General features: G+C 46.6%; 1 protein-coding gene across 2 annotated transcripts in view; it reads right to left on the minus strand.

The window, feature by feature from the left end:
- Pcsk6 (proprotein convertase subtilisin/kexin type 6) overlaps positions 1-21143 on the minus strand; it is a 192111-nt gene that overhangs the window by 129269 nt on the left and 41699 nt on the right. For both annotated transcript variants that reach the window (XM_028872818.1, XM_028872817.1), the window contains exon 2: positions 14728-14832. In XM_028872818.1, coding sequence (XP_028728651.1) covers positions 14728-14832 — 105 coding nt within the window. The remainder of the gene's footprint in view (positions 1-14727; positions 14833-21143) is intronic.

Consider the following 21143-nt stretch of genomic DNA (forward strand, 5'->3'; position numbering starts at 1 on the left):
GAATCGTGGGTTCTTCCTCTGTAGTTTCGGAGAGTCACTGAGGCCAGGCAGTGTGCGGCAGGGGAGTCCCCATGTGAAAGCCCTCGGGGTACATGAAGCTCTAAGAGGCTGTCCCATAACGCTATGAGAGCAAAACCTGGGCTGCAGTGGGGATCACAGATATTGGAGATGCCGTTGCTGTCAGGCTTCCGCCAAGGGGAGCTGTGGATGGGGTGGAACCAGCCTAGAGGGAAACGTATGTCAGGGGCAGCAGAGTCGGAAGGGCAGGGAAGTCTTTTAAAGCTGTTGATACCAAGATCTACAGGCTTGGGTTTGCTTTGCCGGGATCTGGTTTGTGCTTGCTCCAGTACTTCCTCACTATGCTGCCTTTCGGGATGGTAATATATAGTCTGTGCTATTCTATATTGGAAGGATGTGATTTGATTTTTGATTTTACAGGGGGTTGTAGTTCAGAAACCGCCTTGAATCTCAGAAGAGACTTTGGACTTTTAGACAAGTGTTGAGACTGAGGAACACTATAGGGACTTTAAAAGTTAAACAAAATGAATCTTGCACTATCAGGCCATGAGTTTAATAAACCCCTCTCCTAAGAGAGCCAGTGTACACAGGAAGTCTTCATGTTTCTCTGGCAGCAGGCTTGGCTATCCCTTCCCACTGAAACTTCATCCATGGCCTTTGCACCAGATGCCTTACACTGTCTGTGTGAGGTCGCCAGACTTTCTCCCTGTGAGAAATGTACAGTAAGAGGCAATAGTACATATTTCTTTGTCTTTCGAGTTCACAGGTAAGAAACTTGGAAGACAAGTCCTAAACTCAGGCAAGTGCCTGTCTGAGTGGCCCCGGCCCCCATTTCTGACTGCATGGCTTTGAGGGATGCTATGGCGTGCAAGTATGGTGCAAGCTTGTTGACCGGCCTGTGGTGCCACTGAGAGATGGCATTACCTTGAAGAAGAGGCGAGGCCATGACTGGAGATGCAGCCCAATGGGAGACTGCTTGCCTCGCTAGCACATGCAAGGCCTGGGTCGCGGGAGCTAGTTTAAGGAAGTTAGGACACTGGGGTGTGCTTTTGTGGGGATATCGACCTGGACCTTCCTCAGTGTCTTTGCTCCCCAGCTGCTGTGGGGTGAATCTGCCTTCTCTGTCATTTGTTCTGTTTATGATGTGGTATGCTGCCACAGGCCCAAACCACTAAGGACCGTGGTTCTCAACCTGTGGGTCATGGCCCCTTCGGGGGAGGGGAATCAAATGACCCTTTCACAGGCGTCGCCTAAGACCATCAGAAAACACAGACATTTACACTATGATGCACAACAGTAGCAAAATTACGGTTATAAAGTACTAATGATAATTTTATGGTTGGGGGGATCACCGCAACATAAGGAACTATTAAAGGGTCGCAACGTTAGGAAGGTTGAGGACCACTGTAATAGGATAGGGTGACTATGAACTAGAAGCTCCGAAACTGAGCCATAACAAACCTTTCCTGTTTTTAAATCAAACTTTAAATTATCAAATGAAGTAACGCACTGTGGTATTTTCATACAAGTACCATTATATTTTGCGTTCCAGTCCGTCCCTTTTCTTGTCCTCTTTAAGTTGATTTATCTCAGGTATTTGTCAGTGACGTAAAAATGAATTTACAACAGTGGTCCAGCTATCCTATGCTGCCCTGCAGCCCCCTGGACAGGGTCTGAGTCCTGTTGCTATCATATTGCACTGTGCTAGGTAATGCGTGGCATTCGGAGTTCATTCATGCTTCCTGGATGAAGAAATGAAGCCATGATTCAGATTTTAAATATGAACACGCTTCAGGTCGTATATGAGATACAACCATAAATGGACTTTTAGAAACTTACTTCTGAGTTGAAAATACGATTTAGATAGACTTAATTTTCTTTTTGAGACAGGGGCTCACTATGATGCTTCTGATAGTCTGGGACTTACTCTGTAGTTCAGGCTGGTGTTGAACTCACAACCCTCTGCTCCAGACTACTCAAGCTAGAATACAGGCAGGTACTGGCATGCCCACACCCAGCTTGGGTACTGACTACTGCATGATGTTCGTTTGGTTTTTGTGGAACATCAACACTAAGTGACTCGGGATGGGATCGAGGTTACTCAACACCACTCCTTCCACGGCCAAATCCTGCCCATCACAAACTGCTACAAAACACCTTGATGTCTCTGAACTGTATTCTGACCCTTTCCCCTTCTCTCCATTTCTGCTTGTTTCCTGCTAAGCCTATACCAGAACTGCCCTACAAAGTTCTTTGCTCTGGGAAAGAATTCTAGGTACAAAGAGGGTTCCATAATTTCCCAGGATTCCCACAGAGGAGCACATTGGCAGTCACTGCAGCCCCCACACCGCCTTGCCTCAGCCCTATACTTCAGTTTGCAGCAAATGTCCAACTTTGCTGTAGGAGTCAAGTTAAAATCCAGCCTCTCTGGAATGTCCTTCTGTGTAAGATGAGATGAGATTCACAGACAGTCACAGGATCCCACACAGAGACCTAGTGGCAGAGGGAGGGGACAGGGTGGGTGGGGAGACCCTGACAGGACTGCAGTGAACAGCCTGCAGGTGTCAAGGGTCACTGATGTGGCCTCATCGTTCCTATAGACCCAGCGGCAGCCTTAGCTGTTTCCTCTTCCTGTGAGCACTGTCAGCCCAGAGGCCCAGCTGACACACTGGTCCTGGGTGTCACAAAGAGGCAACAAAGGGCTGTTTTGAGAAGACCTCCCATGTGACCGTGCTGACACAGAGGGCATACAATTCTGCTTGTGCTCTACCCAAAGTCACATACAACGTTAAGGCCTTTCCTGCCCGAAAGGGTTTGCTACAGCCTCAGAAACCCCAGCAAGCTTCCCCAGGGAGCCCCCTTTCTATAAGTGAACTTAGGGTCCATGGTATGTCTGGAGCTATGGTGACAGAGGACATTCGCAGAGGCCTCTGTACAGAAGGCTCCCACACAGCAGAACAGGGAAGGGCACACATTAGAACCAAGCTACCAAACTTAAGCACTCAGTGGTGGATCTAACTGAGCCCTGAATGGATTCTGTGCCCCTTGCATAGCCTTACCCAGAGCACAGGTGACAGCGCCTGTCACCTCTCTCTTCCCTGTGACGTTTGGCTTCATTAAAGAGGAGCAAACTATTCTGTAAATGTAAAAGGACAAGAGGGACTTCTATATGGTAAGGAAGCCTGACTACCCACCGTGCATATCAGTAGAGGAAATCAGGGGCCGTGTTCCTAAGGTCCAGGAACCATCCAATCCTAAAGCCCCCTGCAGTGGGGGCAGCGGAAGGAAAATAGAGACAGTCCCCAATATCTTGCTGGGGCCTCAGTTTCCAAACCACAAAAGGGCGTGTGCTTGGCCAGCACCTCTCTGAGCCTCTGCACTCCACGGTGTGATCATATCTAGTTTCCATCAATGCTGGCTGTTCTAAACACCTTGCCGGTCCCACCTACAACCTGCTGAAGGGCTTAAAAGAGGATGCATGGAGACGTAAGCGAGGAAGCCCGTGCTCGCCAATGATCACACAACACCATACAGCTCACGCGCCACTTTACTGTGTGTGCGCTATTCTCTCGTGTACAGACGTGAGGGGACGTTAAGCGGGGCCCATTCCCTAAAGGAAGGGAAAGACAGGCTGGAGTCCTGGGACTTCTGGGAACTATGTGGGAATGTTGCGGGAATGGGTAAGGGGTTTTGGTCTCCACAACCCGATCTGCTTGTCAAAGGGGCCTCAACCCCACTGCGATTGGGAACTTGGAGCAAACCTGTAGAGACAGGCCCCCAGCCGCCCCCTGCCACCCTCTCTTTGGTCATACGCATCACTCCGACACAAAAGACTGAAGCAGACATTTTTCCTGAAGGGCAACATTTCAAACATTAAGAAACTGTCCTTGGCTTGCATCTCCATTCTGCTTCTCAGTCTCCTGATGCTACCCACATTTCTGAGTAGACTAAAGGCCCTCTTAGGGTTTTTATTATTATTATTAATTTTGTTTCATTTATTTTACATACTGACCAGAGTTCTCTCTCCCTCTTCTCCTCCCCTCCCCTCCACCCACCTCCTATCTACCCTACCCCCCATCCACTCCTCCCCTGTTTCTTCTCAGAAAGGAGCAGGTAAAGGCCCTCTTGTGATTTGGAGTCTGGTGGCTCTCTGTTTGTGGCTGAGGCTTTGGTGTTCCTGCAGTGTTATTCCCGTCTACATGTCCCTACTTGGTCCCCTCAGGGTTGGGATACACTGAGAAGACAGAGCTGTGCCACCGCCTCCAGCTTTTCCTTCTCTCTCTCTCTCTCTCTCTCTCTCTCTCTCTCTCTCTCTCTCTCTCTCTCTCTCTCTCCTCTTTCCTTGTCCCTTTCTCCTTTGGGCTCTAATGAAAAATTGCTGATTGGTCACTTTGACAATTTAAGCCAAGAACAATATACTATGTTAGGCCGGGGAAATAAGACTCACGGATTAAAATGAAACAGTGACAGTCAGAACAAAAGGATCATGGGGAACCTGTTGGTGGTGGTGCATGCCTTTGATCCCAGCACTCAGGAGGCAGAGGCAGGCGGATGTCTGTGAGTTCAAGGCTAGCCTGGTCTACAGAGTGAGATCCAGGACAGCCAGGGCTACGCAGAGAAACCCTGTCTCAAAAAACAACAAAAGACAAAACAAACAAAAAGAAAGGTCGTAGGGTTAAGCTAGGCTCATGGGAATGAAAGGGTTTTCTCTGCAAGCATAAGGCGTGGGTGTGATAGCTGTGGCTTCCTTGGAGGACAGGAGAACTATCACCACAGGCTACTGGCTTCATTTGAGCCGGTCTTAGTAGGATGCCTGAGCCCACCTGGTAGTGCCACACTTCTGCTTGGGGTTGGCATGGAGTAGATGCCAGGTTGTTAGGACAACTGTACACCCAGAACAGGTACGCCAGGGCAGTAGACAACGGGAAACAGTCAGGAAATAAAACATCTTCTAACTCAGCCTAGATTCCCACCAGCATCACCCTCTCGGGTCACCAAGGCAACAGGGAGGCAACCCCCTCCCTTCCGCTCTTCACCTGCAGCCACAGAAAAACATGGTAGAAGCCATTTCTTGAATTCTGTTTAGAAGACCCTGGCTTAACCATCCCAAGAGATGACGATATGAGCGTATGGCAGTGGGTACTTTGGGAAATTAAAGCCGCTCATGCATTCCTAAATCCCTTCTCTGAAGGACACAGAAGGTGCTGTCGTCCCTATCACCCACCACGGGCTTCCAGTCACTGAAAACAGAGCCTGCAGCCACAGCCCAGTTTGGTCGATCGATCATTATGGCTGAATTGAGTCTCCCCCTAGATTCTTATGTTAAAGCCCTAGGCCCCAGGCCCTCAGAATGAGACTGTGGTGCTCAAACCCATGGTCTCACACATGTTAGGCAAGTGTTCTTCTGCCACTGAGCCACACCCCAACCTCTGGAGACAGTCTTGGAAAGACAGATGGAGTTACAGTGAGGTCATGAGAGTAGCCTTCATCCATTATTACCGATGTCCTCATGTGAGATTAGGACACAGATGTGCACTGAGACAGACCATGTGAGGACACAGCCAGAACACAGTCATCTGCAAGAGACTTCAGCAGAAACCTTCATCGGCACCTCCTGGCCTCCAGGCCTGTGAGGCAGAGATCCCCGCTACCAAAGCCACCCAGGCTGTGGCTCTTTGTCACAGCAACCTGAGCAGACACGGGTCCACATTCCCGGTGTCTATCATTTTGGTTTCGGCAACATGATAAGGCTTTCGGAACTCAGGCTTTCTTGTGGGCTTCTCTCGAAATGAATTAGGGAGAACAACAGTTCCTATCAAAAACATTTAGATAGAAAGAAGCCGGCATGCAAAGGAAGACAGGTAGATGTACACAGGAGCCTGGCCTGTGGAAACGGAGAGACGTTTCAATAAACATTTACTTAGCATCTGCTAGCTTTTACTGGGCAACTGCTGGGCTTGTAGGGGGAATAAAAACAAATGAGATGTGGCCTTGGCTCTCAACAACTCTATATTGCGTTGGCAAGGGATGCCCAAGCTCGTCTGCCCAAGAGCATCTATCTATGAATCTGGTTGGTTTGCCTTCCCATTACCTCTCCATTGATTCTATTGGTGGGAGCGTACCGGGCGACCCAGACTGTCATTCTAGGCCCCAGAGACACCACATGCAGCTCCCTGCCAACTGTTTCTGTCACTGACCAGATCCCAAGAAAAAAACACTAGTTGTGGTTGTCATTCCTACCAAATACTATGGTATGCACCCATCCAGGCTAAATCTAGAACACAAATATACAACTCCAAGAAGAGCAGACCATGCCTGAGGGCTGTGATCGAATGACTGGCTTCCCGGTAGCAGGGCTGTTTGAGACCAGAGGTAGGGAAGAGAAAAGATGGATAAAGGTAGAGAGCAATGGCTGAGGGGGGAGTGAAGAGTGAATCCTTCAAGGGGGACTCTGAAGGCTGGTGTGGCTCAGGGGAGCCACGGGAGCAGGGACCACTTGAGACAGTGGCAACAGGGTGTTTCATAGGATCCCTTGGGAATGTGGAGAGGCTAGAGGTGGGCCAGAGGTGACAAAGAGGCTCTCAGAAGAACAGCTGGGAGGGTGGTATTGTAATGCAAGTGAGAGAAATCAGGATGCACACGGGGCCATACAGGAAGGGAGCTGGCCCCCACCAATGAAGCAAGTCAGAGAGGGCGAGGCTGCCCACTCAAGCCAGAGAATACAAAGGAGTACCTCCCTCTCTTTGAGGCTGTGAGGCCTTTGGGATGTCACCGAGGCACCTAAGCAGAAGTGCCAACTATGCAGGGAACATTAGAAAACGTTGTCATAAGGTGCATTTTAAAATTCAAACCCTCTGCTGATCGATCACCAGCAGCCATGTCTCTGGAATCAGTTGTGTTGTGATGAAAATATGAAGAGGCAGCTCGTGGCTGTCTTCTGTACTCCTCGGGAAGAGAGTGATGGTCTATGACAGCTCTCCCAGCCCATGTGGGCAGACTCATCCTGGGCAGGAGCAGCCTGCCCACTACATAGTCCATTGACCCCCGAGACCACTGTGGTCCCTCGCTGTCTGTGTGCTGCGATTTGCCAGGAAGTTTCTGTTTGTTTGCGATCTGCACAGCTCTCTCTCACACACACTGTCAGATACAATTCCATCTGTGGTTAATGGAAAGATCTGCTTCAATGTTGCATCAGCACTGGAAAGAAACCTGAGCTCTGATTAAACTCTGGGGCAAAGTCCCATCCTACCAAGCAGAGTGCCCAATGCAGCCCCCCGAAACCACGCTGCGACTGAGAAGCATTAAAACACTGACAGGAGGCACCAACTAGAAGGCCTCCACCGCCCGGAAGCAGCCACTGAGGCCCCCTCCAATAACATCTCCATCTTTCCATTTCCGTCGTCCAACTGGCTGAGCACCAAAGGAAAAGACAGGGCTGAACCAGAGTCATCGAGCTAAAATGTAAGGTTTGGACGACAGGCAGCGGCATCGACACCATAAGCCAGCTTGGAACAGAATCAGAACGAGTAACTTTTAAAAAATTTGTCAGCCTTTTCAGCTATTGGCCGAGGCTTCCGTAACATCTGCCCTTCTCCAGACAGTTAGCAAAAGAACAAGTTAAAAACAAACGCTTCGGCTTGCTTCAATGACCGCCCTTAGAGAATGCAGTGACTGATAACTGTACACTGGGAACATGCGGGTTTTTCTCCCTGTGATAGGGCTGATCAGGAAGGCAAAGTAAAATAGTCCTTCCAAAGATGGGGGAAACCAAGCAAAGGTTAATTAAGAATGCACAGAAGGGAATGGCTGAGCAGTTAAAAGCACCGACTGCTCTTCCAGAGGACCTGAGTTCAAGTCCCAGCACCCACGTGTCAGATAACAATTGGGTTTCCCCCAGTTTCAGGGGATCCGACACCCTCTTCCAGGAACGGCGTGCATGTGTGCACAGACATACGTGCACAGACATACGTGCAGGCAAAACACCCATACACATGAAATAAAAATAAATAGATAGGTGTATTTCAAAAGAATGTAAGGAAAGTGACAGCACGTGCCAGGAGAGGACCAGTGTAACGAGGCGGGCAGCAGGCGTGACAGCATATATATATAATCCGTGTGTGTCTAAAGATGAGCATCTCCACTTCACGGCCTCCCCCAGTGTTTTCTGTAAACAAATGTATACCCCGTCAGTTTTACGTGATGCTGGGGTGGACTGTAAATTCCATCACTCCTCAGAGCACTTTGATAGAACAGAGACTGGAGGGAATTAAAATAAAATGCCATCTGCATTCGATTGGACTTTATCCTAAGCCCTGTAACGTTCATTTCCAGTTTGGTCATCCCAGCACATGGGCAACTACATTCCAATGTCTCTGAATAATATTATATCATCTTTTCCTTTTGTCAATAATATTAACCACAGAACTTTCCAGATGTAAAGGTATCATAAAAAGGCTTTGCTAATGCAAGGAAATGGTTCAGATAAGAGACAAGACTAAATAATTCTATGGAACAGCTAATTTCATCAAAGAGTTCATTGGAAACGACTAGGTAAAGTAAATATTCATCAGACGGACAGCTGATTCCTTTGGCTTGCCTTAAAACTAGACTATGTAAACAGAGGCATTTCATTTGTGGTTCTGAATCCCTAATTGGTCTATATGCTTTCCCTGGGGTTGAAGCTTTAATTAGAACTGAGGGCGACCATCAGCCAATCACTGGCAGGTTGCAGGCAGGGCTGGGACGGTCGGGCTTTTCACCTTTTTCCTCTTTATTTTTTACTGGCGGGATGCTTTGATGGCAGCCCTGCTAGGAGCTACGAGACTGGGTTAAAGGGATTTTTATTTGGAAAAAGTTAGCTGCCAGAGCCTTGCCCTAGGAAGTCTGTCCTTCCTTCTGCCTCCTTCAAGGATACAACCGCAGGCTACGGTGGCTCACAACCATTAGCCAGCATTAGGGAGGCCAAGGCAGGAGGACTGCCATAAATCCTACGTCACCATGGCTAATACAGTGGGTTCTGGGTCAGCCTGTGATACAGCATGAACAGCTGTCTCAAATAAAATGATACAACTGATCCCCGGGAACATTTTGCCCCCAGATCCAAACTGAACACAGTCCTCTCAACACACCCAAAATAAACCAGCGGACTAGCTAGCTCAGCTGTTGCATACAGGTAGGACTAAGGGCATCTGGCCACTGGAAGCCCTTGGAATGTGTCCCCACCACCCTGCCTGCATGGCCCCCATGCAAGCCTTCTGTCTCTGCCTCACTGTGGCCTCACCAGTATGGGACCTCCTGAGCAGCTCTGCATTCCACAATGATACAGTTAATATATTTGGAAAAGAAAGAATGCCCAGGGAGGGACCTTAGGAAGGTTTAATACTGCCAGGGCTGGTGGCGCTGGTCTGCGATCTCAGCTACTCCAGAGGCTAAGCCAAAGCAAGTTATCTAGACTCTGTTTCTAAATAAAAAATGCAAAAGGGGGCTGAAAATGTTGCTCAGTGGTAGAGCACTCGCTTAGCATACGGGAGGCCCTCGCTCGGTTCAACCCCCTAACCCAAACAAAATACCACAAAGGTTTAAAACAGGAAGGAGACTAAGTATTTATTCTCTGTGTCTCCTATATTGACTCTGTTTTAATTCCTGGAAGCCCCCTCGAAAGGGGGTTGGGGGCCAAGTCTCTTGGAAAAGAGCACCCATGTCAGAACATTCTCTATACAAATACTTTGCCCCAAATTTTAACTCCCTGAGAGGTAGGAATTTAAAGACGCTGAAGACTTTAGATGAAGAAAAAGCATGCTGTCTTTACAGGATACATCAACTGCTTGCTTGGAATGAAACTGTGGTGGGGTAATGTGGTGGTGACTCCCTTGTTAGCTTAGACTTTCCTCTAAGATGACAGATGGGTCACTTTCAACATCACAGGACCCAGCATCACATGGCTTCATGTTCGGGCTGTGCACTGGAACAGGGCTCCCTGCTGCCCTTCTCTGGATGGCCCTGAGGACTAGATTTGCCCACTCTTTCCTGCTTGCTCTCATTCTGAAGTGTGAACATCTATGGCATGACTTCGCTTCCTAAGAGAAGGAAATGTCCTTGCTCCTTTGGAAAACATTTCTTCATGTTCTGTATTGTGAGCATAAGCAGATATAATCATAACCCTGCGTAATTAGGTGAGATGGTGTCCATTACAATGCCCAGACATATAAGAATCTGCTAATAAACATTAAATTCCTTTCCCTGTTGAAGGAATAACAGAATTAGCAGAATGTCTTTTATCTGTGTCTTTCTATTTTTTCATCCATTCTGGTGTTTATCCATCTGTTCATCCATCTACCCACAAGTCCACCTACCCATCCATCCATGCATCCACCATTCACGTATCCATCCATTTGTCTACCCCACCACCAGTAGCACATTTATCTATACACTCACTCACCTGTCACCCACCCATAAACCCATTCATCCATGTATCTATCTACCCGTCCACCCCTGCATCAGTCTGTCCATTCATCCACCCATCCACCCATCCACCCATCCACCCACCCACCCATCCACCCACCTATCCATCCATCCATCCATCCATCCATCCACCCATCCATCCATCTTCTCATCCACTAACCTATAAAACGGATTCATAAGCACTTTCAGGATATTTCTGCCTTTCACGGCCCACTTACATGAGTGGGAGCTATTTCCCTGTACTTCAAACCAGAATGCCCGCAGAGTGATGCCCCCAGCACCAAGTTGCTGTGGATATCACTCTATGTAAATAAAACACTGATGGCCAATGACCAGGCAGGAGGTAGGTGGGACAAGGAGAGAGGAGAATTCTGGGAAGCGGAAGGCTGGGAGAGAGACTGCAGCCACCGCCAGGAGAAGAGCATGTAGAGACGCCGGTAAGCCACCAGCCACGTGGCAAGGTATAGATTTATAAATATGGGTTAATTTAAGATAAAAGAACAGTTAGCAAGAAGCCTGCCACGGCCATACAGTTTATAAGTGATATAAGCGTCTGAGTGATTATTTTATAAGTGGATTGTGGGACTGCGGGGCTTGGGGAACCTGGAGAGAAGCCCTCAAGCAACAAATGGCGCCCAACGGCTCGAGTTTCCACCTTAAACCTTAAAATATTTAATAACCAATTCTAAACAGAGCCAAAACCAGGTTCCTGCTTCTTGTCTCATACGGGCAGCTAGATGCGGCAAAACGCAAGTTTGGACACTGGTGGGTTCCTGGGGGGTGCGTTTGACCGGCAGTATGGCGGAAATGAGGCATCTGCCAGCGACAAATTAAGCTGTGTGGTAGATTTAGTCTTTACTAGTATTTAAAAAAAAGAGGTTTCTGGGCTACACGCTGCTTTGATAAAAGCTTAGACCCACTATTTCTGAGACTTGATGACTCCCAGAGCTGGCGGAAAACGTACCACTGCCATGTTGGGAAGCTGAAGTGGGCGGAGCCAGCAGCCACAGCGCCGTTTCAGGCTTACAATGGTACAGTTTAAAGCAATAGGCTCAAGGCTCAAGGTAATATAAAACATAAGCCACATAAAGATGGCTACCACACAGAGAATCTGGATTATGTTCTCTTTGATATTCATAACTAAAGAAAAACATTTGATTACAAAAGCTGCTGAGTTATGCCAAAATATATATTTTAAAGGTACCTTGACTTCAAAATTTAGATATAAGCATATGTTACTTTGGAAAAGAGGTTCTGCTTTTGTTTCCACAGAAAGCCAGAGGCTGTGGACTTGTTCCAGATTAAGATACATCAGGTTTCACCAGCCAAGACCCCCTGAAAGGACTCCGATGACACCATGGCCCAGATGATCCAACATCCAGATCGGTTTCAAGGCAACTGGTTCACACAATACAGCCTCACGGACTACCCCATAGGTCTAAAATTTTCTTTGCATCCCCATAAGATACAGCGCCCCCCTCCAGCAGGAAGTAGTAAGAGATGCTACGCCCAAATTCCCAAATATACTAAACTGGCTTTAGAGGAGGAATTGGCTCACTCCCCCTCTAAACCCAGACATATTGCTTTGAAAAAAAAAATGGTTAAGGGATTCTTATGTCCCAGATCAGAAGAGCCCTCTGATGTGGGACAGAAAAAAACCAATATTTTTATTTAAAACAGGTTGATTATAAATGTGATCTCTTTCTGAAAAAGAAAAGGGGATATGATATATAGAAGGATATGGAGATGATAAGATAAAAGGGTAGATTAATGAACCTACTTTTAAAGAACAACTTGTTTAAAATGTTTTACATTGGTATAGATTTTAGTTTATGTTTAAAATGTTTTACATTGATATAGATTTTGGTTCATTGATACAGACTTGAGGTTGATTTTGTTATACTGTATATATATATATGTTTCTATTCTTGTTTGAGGTATTGTGTTTATATAACTCATTTAAAATTGTAATGGATAATTAAAAAATAGATTAATAATTAGTCATCTATGATAATCATATCTGTAGCCATGTTAGTTAAGTCTTCTAGGTATACATAGATATATTTCAGATAGATAGGTAATCTTCAAACACTTCATAGACCTGGAGAATATGGCATTTAAATAACTTAAAATTCTGTTGACGTGAGACACAATTGCTCCTGGCTGCACCAATTGATCCCGAGAGAATGTTGGGCTTCTAAGACATTTCCATTTGGAAGTTTGTCTTTTTGGCACAAAATGGCCTACTGGGCAAAGAACTGCCCTTGCCTTGATGGCTGACAGTACAAATGCAATGCTGTCCTTTCTGGACAAGCGGGACACAAGGAAAGCGACCACTGTACTCTGCCAAGACAGGGTAAGATGGTCTCTTAAAATTCCTGCTTCTAAAAATGGTCTGTCAGATACTCTAGGCCTGTAGCCAATTTGAATGCACCAACAATGCTGAGAAACATCAGGTGACTGTCCAGGCTGCCAGCTGTCTTGGTCTACTCTTGCAAGATTCCCGAAGTTGCTTGCATCCGTCTACCATTTCTCAGGTACCATTATGTTCCTTCTCAGGTCTTTGATGTGGTTGAAGGCTAGATAGTCGTAATTTCCTCAGTTATGATAAAAGATAAGTTAGCTATAAAACCTTAAACTCACAAATATAAGATAGATAGGACATCTTCTTTAATATTGTAACTATAATTCTTGCTCGGTAATTGTTTTGTTATATGTAATTTTACCATGTTAAAGTTAAAACCTTCCTTTTTAAAAAAAGAAGAAAGGGGAAGTGCTGTGGATATCACTCTATGTAAATAAAACACTGATGGCCAATGACCAGGCAGGAGGTAGGTGGGACAAGGAGAGAGGAGAATTCTGGGAAGCGGAAGGCTGGGAGAGAGACTGCAGCCACCGCCAGGAGAAGAGCATGTAGAGACGCCGGTAAGCCACCAGCCACGTGGCAAGGTATAGATTTATAAATATGGGTTAATTTAAGATAAAAGAACAGTTAGCAAGAAGCCTGTCACGGCCATACAGTTTATAAGTGATATAAGCGTCTGAGTGATTATTTTATAAGTGGATTGTGGGACTGCGGGGCTTGGGGAACCTGGAGAGAAGCCCTCAAGCAACACCAAGTAATTCATCACTGTGACCAGGGATGAACTGTCCTCCCACCCCGCAGCCCTGTCAACAATGAAGCCATGATTGCCAGTGGAGTGGCTTGTGGCAGCATCAAAAAGCTCTCCTTCCATGGAAACTTTATTGTAAATGTTCTCTGGGAACGGCTGGGACAATTTTGTGTGACAGACAGTGGGCTCAGGCTGGCGTTTAGCCCGCTGCTTTTCAAGGCGAGATGACTACTATGATATGCAATGGCCACACTTCTTTGTGGTCAGTACTGCGTCTCACATGAACGTCCTTTTCCCTCACAGCTCTTGCTGCCCTGTGACAGATCACATTTAGTGCTTCATTTTTGGTCAGCCCAGCCGCCAGCATCACTGACTGCCCTTGCTGTAGGCGGAATAAGCCACACGGCAGGTATTTACAAGCACTACTGAATAAACGAACTTGGGAGAGGCCCACCAGCCTCGTGTGTATTCCTGAACTTACCAAATGTCTGTTGACTGGTATTTGCCAACGTTAACTTCAAACATAGGGAGAAGGGAGCACAGTTTACTGACCCCGTCAGTATGGGTTACACAAAAACTTTTCAAACAAATTTATTTAAATCTGAAAGAGATCACATCAATTTTTAAGAAAAGAGTCATACTTCCTGCCCTGGTATTTAAGCCTATGGTAGCCATTAAGATATGTGTTAGAATAACCCGGAAAGAGTTTCTCTCTGCCTGATCACTAATTTTATTATTAAATACTTGATTTAAGGGTTTTGATCTATGTGTAAGAATCATATCTGTATCTTCTGTAAGGATTGCATATTTTTATTTTTAAAATTAAATTAACTTTTGCGGTACTCTGGGTCTTAGGTATGCTGGACAAGGACTCTACCACTGAGATATCTCCCAAGCCCTATTGATTTTTAAAATATTGTTAAGAGTTCAACATTTTAACTAAATTCAAGCATTTTTCTCTGACAAAGACACAAAAACCATGGGCATTTAGTGGATCTGACCTGTTTCTATATCTCTGCTACGTTTTATTCAAATTGGACTTAATTTTTTAGTATAGAATCACATTACGGTCCACTTTCCGCAGGGCGGTGCCAGGCACTGGAGTCCTTAGGAAGCGAACCTGCCGGGCATGTACCTGTGGGTCCATTCTGAGGAAGGTGTGAGGGCCTCTGCTACTCAGGGTGGATCGCTTGAAGGTCTTGCTGTGGTAAAAATGGTAGTAATCGTCCAGGTTTCCGATCTGCAAAACAAGAAGCAGGTTACCTTTCTCCAATACCGCCTGGAAGACAGCTTTAAAAGTTCTCCTTCCCACAACCGCCTTTCATTGCCTGAGGCACATTTGGCTTCCAGTGGAAACATCCTCCCCGCCCTGCTCCCCACCTGTGCTTCTGGCATGAAGTCAGTGTTTATGAACCGGAAGTTCTTTTCAGATAAACAACCCTAGGTCATGTTTCTGAGGAAGCACACACTCCATCAGATCTTACAAGTTAATATTGTCTAAGTTTATACTATTGTGGCCAAGTTTTTTAGAGACGAATTAGTGTTTATTTTGGGTCAAGTATCCCTGAGGTAGCTAAGTGAGTGTCAAGTCAGGTCTACTCCAAAATACTCATTGTAAACACTCTCCTTCCTCTCCGCCCCATGGGTAAACCGAAATCTCTAAGAATGGACACTCACTCTCAAGTGGAGGAAGCCAAAGGAAACACGTGGGTCCATCTGCTCTGGGATTTTAAGAGGTCAGATGAGAACATCCAGACCCCTGGGGTGTCCCAATTTTCCGTTATGGGCAGTTTTTCAGGGCAGATTTCAGCTTGAGACTAGGTGGAACCAAGAGGAGCCATGTGCCCTGATTCCCCATCTTCAAGAAAGGCCGATGCCACACCCTTCTGCCATGTCGACTTGCCCAGTGTCAGAAGACTTGAGCATAAGGATGTAGCTTTCAGAGGCCTGCTTGGCCCAGCTGTCGCTGGCTGTATTAAACCACTGGTTAGCCACCATCCTCTAAAGCAGCGTTTGAAAATGCAGATGGACTGAGCCTACACAGACCCTTCTGTGTCGACTCAAGGTTAAGGGAGGCATCTCTGCACCCAACCATGATCTCACTTGCAGAGCTATCTGTAGTCAACTGTGATCTGCAAACATTTAATGGAATATTTCAGTAATAAGTAATTTGTGTCTTATAGACACATTATTATCAGGGTTCTATTCATTATTGTTGTTGATATCTTACTATGCCTAATTTACAAGCTAAACTTTATCACACATATGTATGTATAGGAAAAGGTATAGTAGGTATATCTATCTATATGCATATACATGATTTATAAGTATATATAATATAGACTATAGTATCCATTTGTACATATCATGTATATATATATACACATGTATATATGTGTCATGTATATATACATGATATGTATATATCCATATTACATGATATCCATTTGTACATGTCATGTATATATACATGTATATATGATACATCACATATATATGATATGTATACATCCATATGTACATGATATCCATTTGTACATGTCACATATATGTATATACTACTGTAATTCTCCTCTAGAGCAGTTTAGATGTGATGGTTTTACATACAGATTTTCAGTCAGATAAGTTTCACTCAAACTCTTCCCACCATTGGCCCTGCGGCTTTGGAAGGATATTCAATCCCTTAGGAGTAAAATGGGGATAAGACTATTTACCCTCATGCCTTTTTTGTCTCATTGGTTCCCCTTGAGTTTACTCAGTACAACACTGTTGGCTGCCCCAACCTCCCAGCTGCTCTGTGTGCTCTAACTTGTCCATGCCCAATAGGGATGACAGTCCCTAGGACAGTCCAAGGGATGGAGACGCTGTGAGTGGCCATTCCATACTCTGCACAGGAAGATGGAGTGAGCATACAAAGGAGGCTCTGCTCGGTTCCTGGCCATCCTCGGCTTTCCTTGCCAGCCAGCCTGGCAGCCCGGCTGCTTCCTGTCCTTACATTTAGGAGGCAGCCCTTGGTTCTTAACAATAGAGCCCCTCTACTCAAGTCTGTTCTGGCATGTTCTGTTCTCACACACCAAGAGCATCAAGTCCTGTGACAGTCAAGTGTCACCCACTCAGTGCCGAGAGCCTAGGGTGGTGCTAACCACGGATAGCTCTTACTGGGTGCTGATTGGCTCTCTGGCTCCTTTTTGAGGCCCCTCTATTGCTCTCTTAAGGTCTGAGGCGCTGTGGGTTTGAGATTAATCAGGCTGCCTGACTTCTTTCTGTTGGAAAACCTGGACTGACCCTCTCTGGGCTTTCCTTTCCTCATGGGATGCTAAGTACCACTTTGCAGGTCGATGGCTTCACGATCTGAATGAGGTGCCTCCGTTTGTGAGGGGGCAAGCAGGGCTCTGGGTAGGTAGTAAGCACTCCATGCAGAGTTATCTGCAATTGTAATTCTCTGTTCATTTTCTACTTCAAGACATCCTCTTCTGCCGTCACAGACGTCACTGTTTCTGCCCTATCTTGCACACAGGCACTTTTTCTCTTCCTACAGGTAAATCTCACTGCTCCCTTCTTTAAACAAGTGATCCAAAGATTGCTAAAGCCTGGCAGACAAGCAGCCAGAGGCAATCATCATGGAACCTCACTGTACACAGTAATTAGTAAATAAGTCTGCTTATGAACAGTCACTATCCCTGGGTGGGGGGAGGGGTCATGTAACTTGGTCTTTCAAGTCTGAGCATTCAAGTCAGTTCCCGCTTAGGGAAATGGAGAACAGGTGAATGGAATTTGCTTCCAAATGAATGATTCCACGCAGAGCCACCCACCATCCAAGGGTGATCCTGGAGACCATTTGGGGCTGAGCTAAACCAGAAGAGCCATCCCTTCCCTTGATAAAAGCCCCAAGGCCACCCAGTCCCCTTGTCTCTGGGCCACCTGAGACCATCCTTAGAAATGGACCACAAGGTCTCGCATGATGAGCTGCTCTCTTGGAAGAAGGAAAGTCACAAATGGTCCTCTTAATACTAACTAGGCAAATGGCCTCTGGGGTCAGCAGTGGCCAACACTGCACCTGTTTGGACACATGTACAACTCGGCAGGAGGGTTGAGTCCCACTGCAGAAGAGAAGAGAAGGGACATCAGTCAGGGCATCCTCCTGCCCTTGCAAAACCAGCTGCTAACACAGGCTGCTTTAGTGGAACCACGCAGCATCTGGCCTTTTATGCCTGGCTCATTTTGATTAGCATCATGACTTAAGGTTATCCATGTTGTACTGTGTGTCAGAATTTCCTTCCTTTGAAGGCCGATGAACATTGCATTGTATGGCTATATCCATGCGCATGCTGATGGACACAGGTTCCTTCCTCATTTGGCTACTGTGAATGTCACCACTCTGAACAGGGTGTGCCAATATTTGCCCAAGTCCCTGCTCCCGCTTCCTCTGGGTACGTTCCCAGGTCCTACTCTAGCCTTGCTGGACTGGCCACACCCACTTGTTTGCTTATGTAGCCACTTCCTGCTGCTTCTCCTTTGCTGCTTCAGCTCTTAAGATTCTCACCTGACCTGCCACAGCAGCACTGACTTCAGGGTACACTTCCGAGGCTCGGAAATGGCTCTTCCCGACCCAGGCTGTCATCATGAGGAGAGAAGACAGGATACCAGGGTGGCAGGCCCCAGGCTTGGACAGTCTCTCTTAGGGATGTGCCCACTCTCTTGGTTCAATCAGATGATATCTGCTGGCGCTCTGACCCTGACTCAGGTTAGCCAGAGGGACTCATGGTCCGGTCACTCTGACTCCCTCCACCTCAGTCATCCCGTTTGTAAGATGAGGCCACTGTATGGGGAGACTGAGACCCCAGTGTTTCATGGGGAGAGGGGACTCCAAATTTGTGAATTAGCAACACCTTCCATTCTGTCCAAAGATAAGCAAAGATAACTGGCACTAAATGACACATGCATGCACAAATAAGACTTGAGATGACTGTTATATTCTCTTTGTACACCTTCAAGGTCAAACTGGCAGAAACTAGACTCTGTAAGAATATAGGAGTCATCTAAGAGCCTTGGTGGACACATGAAGCTACCAACAGCACCAAACCCCATAGATATTATGACTTTCCCACTAGACATACACACTCGCGATACATTAATAAAATTAGGCATAGTGTTTAATAACAAACTAGAACAACCATAATGAATATAAATATATCTACAATTACAAAGCAATATAAGCTATGAAGTATAAAGTGCTTTAGAATTTTTTATTTAATGTCTTTAGACAACTATGAAATGTGAGTCCTTAGAGGGACTCCTGTGGACAGAAGGGGCAGAGGCAGGCAGCACAAAGTCTTTTCTGGAAGAAAATGGGTACTGGGGACAGAGTCTCCTACATGCTAAGCATGTACTCCAGAGCTCCACCCAGCCCAGAATAACCATTCTTCTCCTTATTTGACACTCACATTCGTATTAACACAGAGCCTTGGCTGGCTGGCTGTCCATCCCGGGCTGCTGTCTCTGGGCCATGGGCTGGGGCAGTCTATGCCAGACCCTGGCTCTGCCCCACGGTCACTGGCCACAACTCTGCACACTACTTCTCAAGCCTGTCTCCGAACAGCCTGTTGTTACAGAGATACACTGGATGCCACAAACACTTCCCTGCACACGCAGGGGGCAGCTCCTCTCCCCTCCCCTCTGTGGGAACAGGAGGAGCTAGCCCATCAGACCTGCGGCCTTCCTGTCTTGTGCCAGCCTACCCTTCCCAGGCCTCTGTCTGCTCTTCATCCCCAGAGCTGCCTGCTGTGGTGTAAGGCACTGTTTCTTAAATCCTAACATAAAACTTCAACATGCTCTTTTTTCCTTCCTTGCCCACGGTATTTTTACAATGTCTTCATCAGAATCAGTCTCTGAGAGCACTCACTATCCAATAAAACAGTTTGCTGAATATCAAATGCTCACGTCTCGCTACTCAACATCAATATGTAACTATATACATTAGTTGGTAAAATTGGTAACATCATTAAAACATCATTAAAGGCCTTGCTAAATGTTCTCAGCCAGAACACAGGAAGAAATGAGATCAAAGAACTCACAGAAAGCAGAGTCAGACGTAGTTTAATTCTCCCTAATAGAAGGCTCTATTAGACATTTCGGAAACACTAGGTAATATAGGCACCTGGTGCATACAAGGAAGGTAGAGAGAGAACGGAGTTAGGAGCAACTGCCCCATGCTGTCCCCAACTTGCACGGAGTGCGCCCAGCTCAGAAGGCAAGCCTCGGGTAGCATGCCCATCCCGGTTCAGACGAATTCACAACCCAGGGAGCTAGCTGTTAAGTGCAACCCGGTCTTGCAGATAGAGGAACTGAGGTATGGAACAGTGAAATCATTTCTTCAAGGCCACCTATCTTGTTAATAACACAGCTAGCATTCCTAGACATCAAACCTCTATCTTTTGAAATAACGAAAGGCCAATAGCTGCCATGGAGATCCCAAAACCTGATGTCTGTCCTCAGTAGGAGGTTGTCCACACCGGGCCACATCTCAGCAAGTACCTACTCTTCTCTGTTCCCAAGGGAAATTATGGGAGTCATGCATTAAGCTCAATGATACCTTTTACGTTATGCCTCTGTGTGTATGTGTGTGTAGACGGATGGATGGTGTTCAGTGTTGTATGAGGACCTGTTTTGTTCTGCTGTGTGTGAAATACACAAGTACTGAAATACATAGGCATATATCTTCAGATGTGTATATTTACATACATGTGTATATGTATACAGATATATGTGTGTTGGTGACTATGTATAAATGTATACAAATATATATTTGGATGTATTTTATGTATGTATATGGATATATAGGAGTTTGTATATATAAATACACAAGCACTCAGGTATATGGATACATGTGAGTGTGTGTGTGTATGTATGTTGTTTATACAGGGCTTGTGACCAAAGACAGGCAAATCCTCGATTTTTCCATAACCATCACATCCAAATGGGCTGCTGGAGCCCGTGCTGACGGCCCTTAACTCAGAAGCCCTAGGTCTGCAGTTCCCCACCATGGTATACTTCAGAACCAGGCAAACAGCTCCCACAAATCTGCTGAGTTGGGCCTGACTCCAGATGGAGGTTCTGAGCCTGGAGGTCTGAGTGGTGATGGGACTTATGGGTTCTGGAGCAACAGAGCGGCTGAGTCCTTCCCAGGAGGCTGCTCCTTCTCCCTGCAAGCTGCTTGACCCCCATCTCCCACCCCCACCCCTACCCTGGGGCTCAACTTGGGGCCATTGGCTGCTCTGGGGCCTCCCCTCCCTCCCTCCAGCTGGATCTTGAGTACCCTGCACTGTCATGACCAAGGTGTTGGGAGACTGGGCCACACTCTCAGCATCTCTGTCCTCAGGCTTGGAACAGCACAGGGCTCAGCAGACGACTCCCACCACAACTCCAGCAGCCATCACCATCATTTTGCCCACCCCTCACGCCTGCCCATCTTCTGAGGAGCTCCATATCATGGTGGAAGGTACCACCCAACCTTCTCAAACCAGCCCCTTAAATGGTCCACTGCGCCCTTCC

The sequence above is a fragment of the Peromyscus leucopus genome, chromosome 1 (assembly GCF_004664715.2).
Source record: "Peromyscus leucopus breed LL Stock chromosome 1, UCI_PerLeu_2.1, whole genome shotgun sequence".
Taxonomy (NCBI): domain Eukaryota; kingdom Metazoa; phylum Chordata; class Mammalia; order Rodentia; family Cricetidae; genus Peromyscus; species Peromyscus leucopus.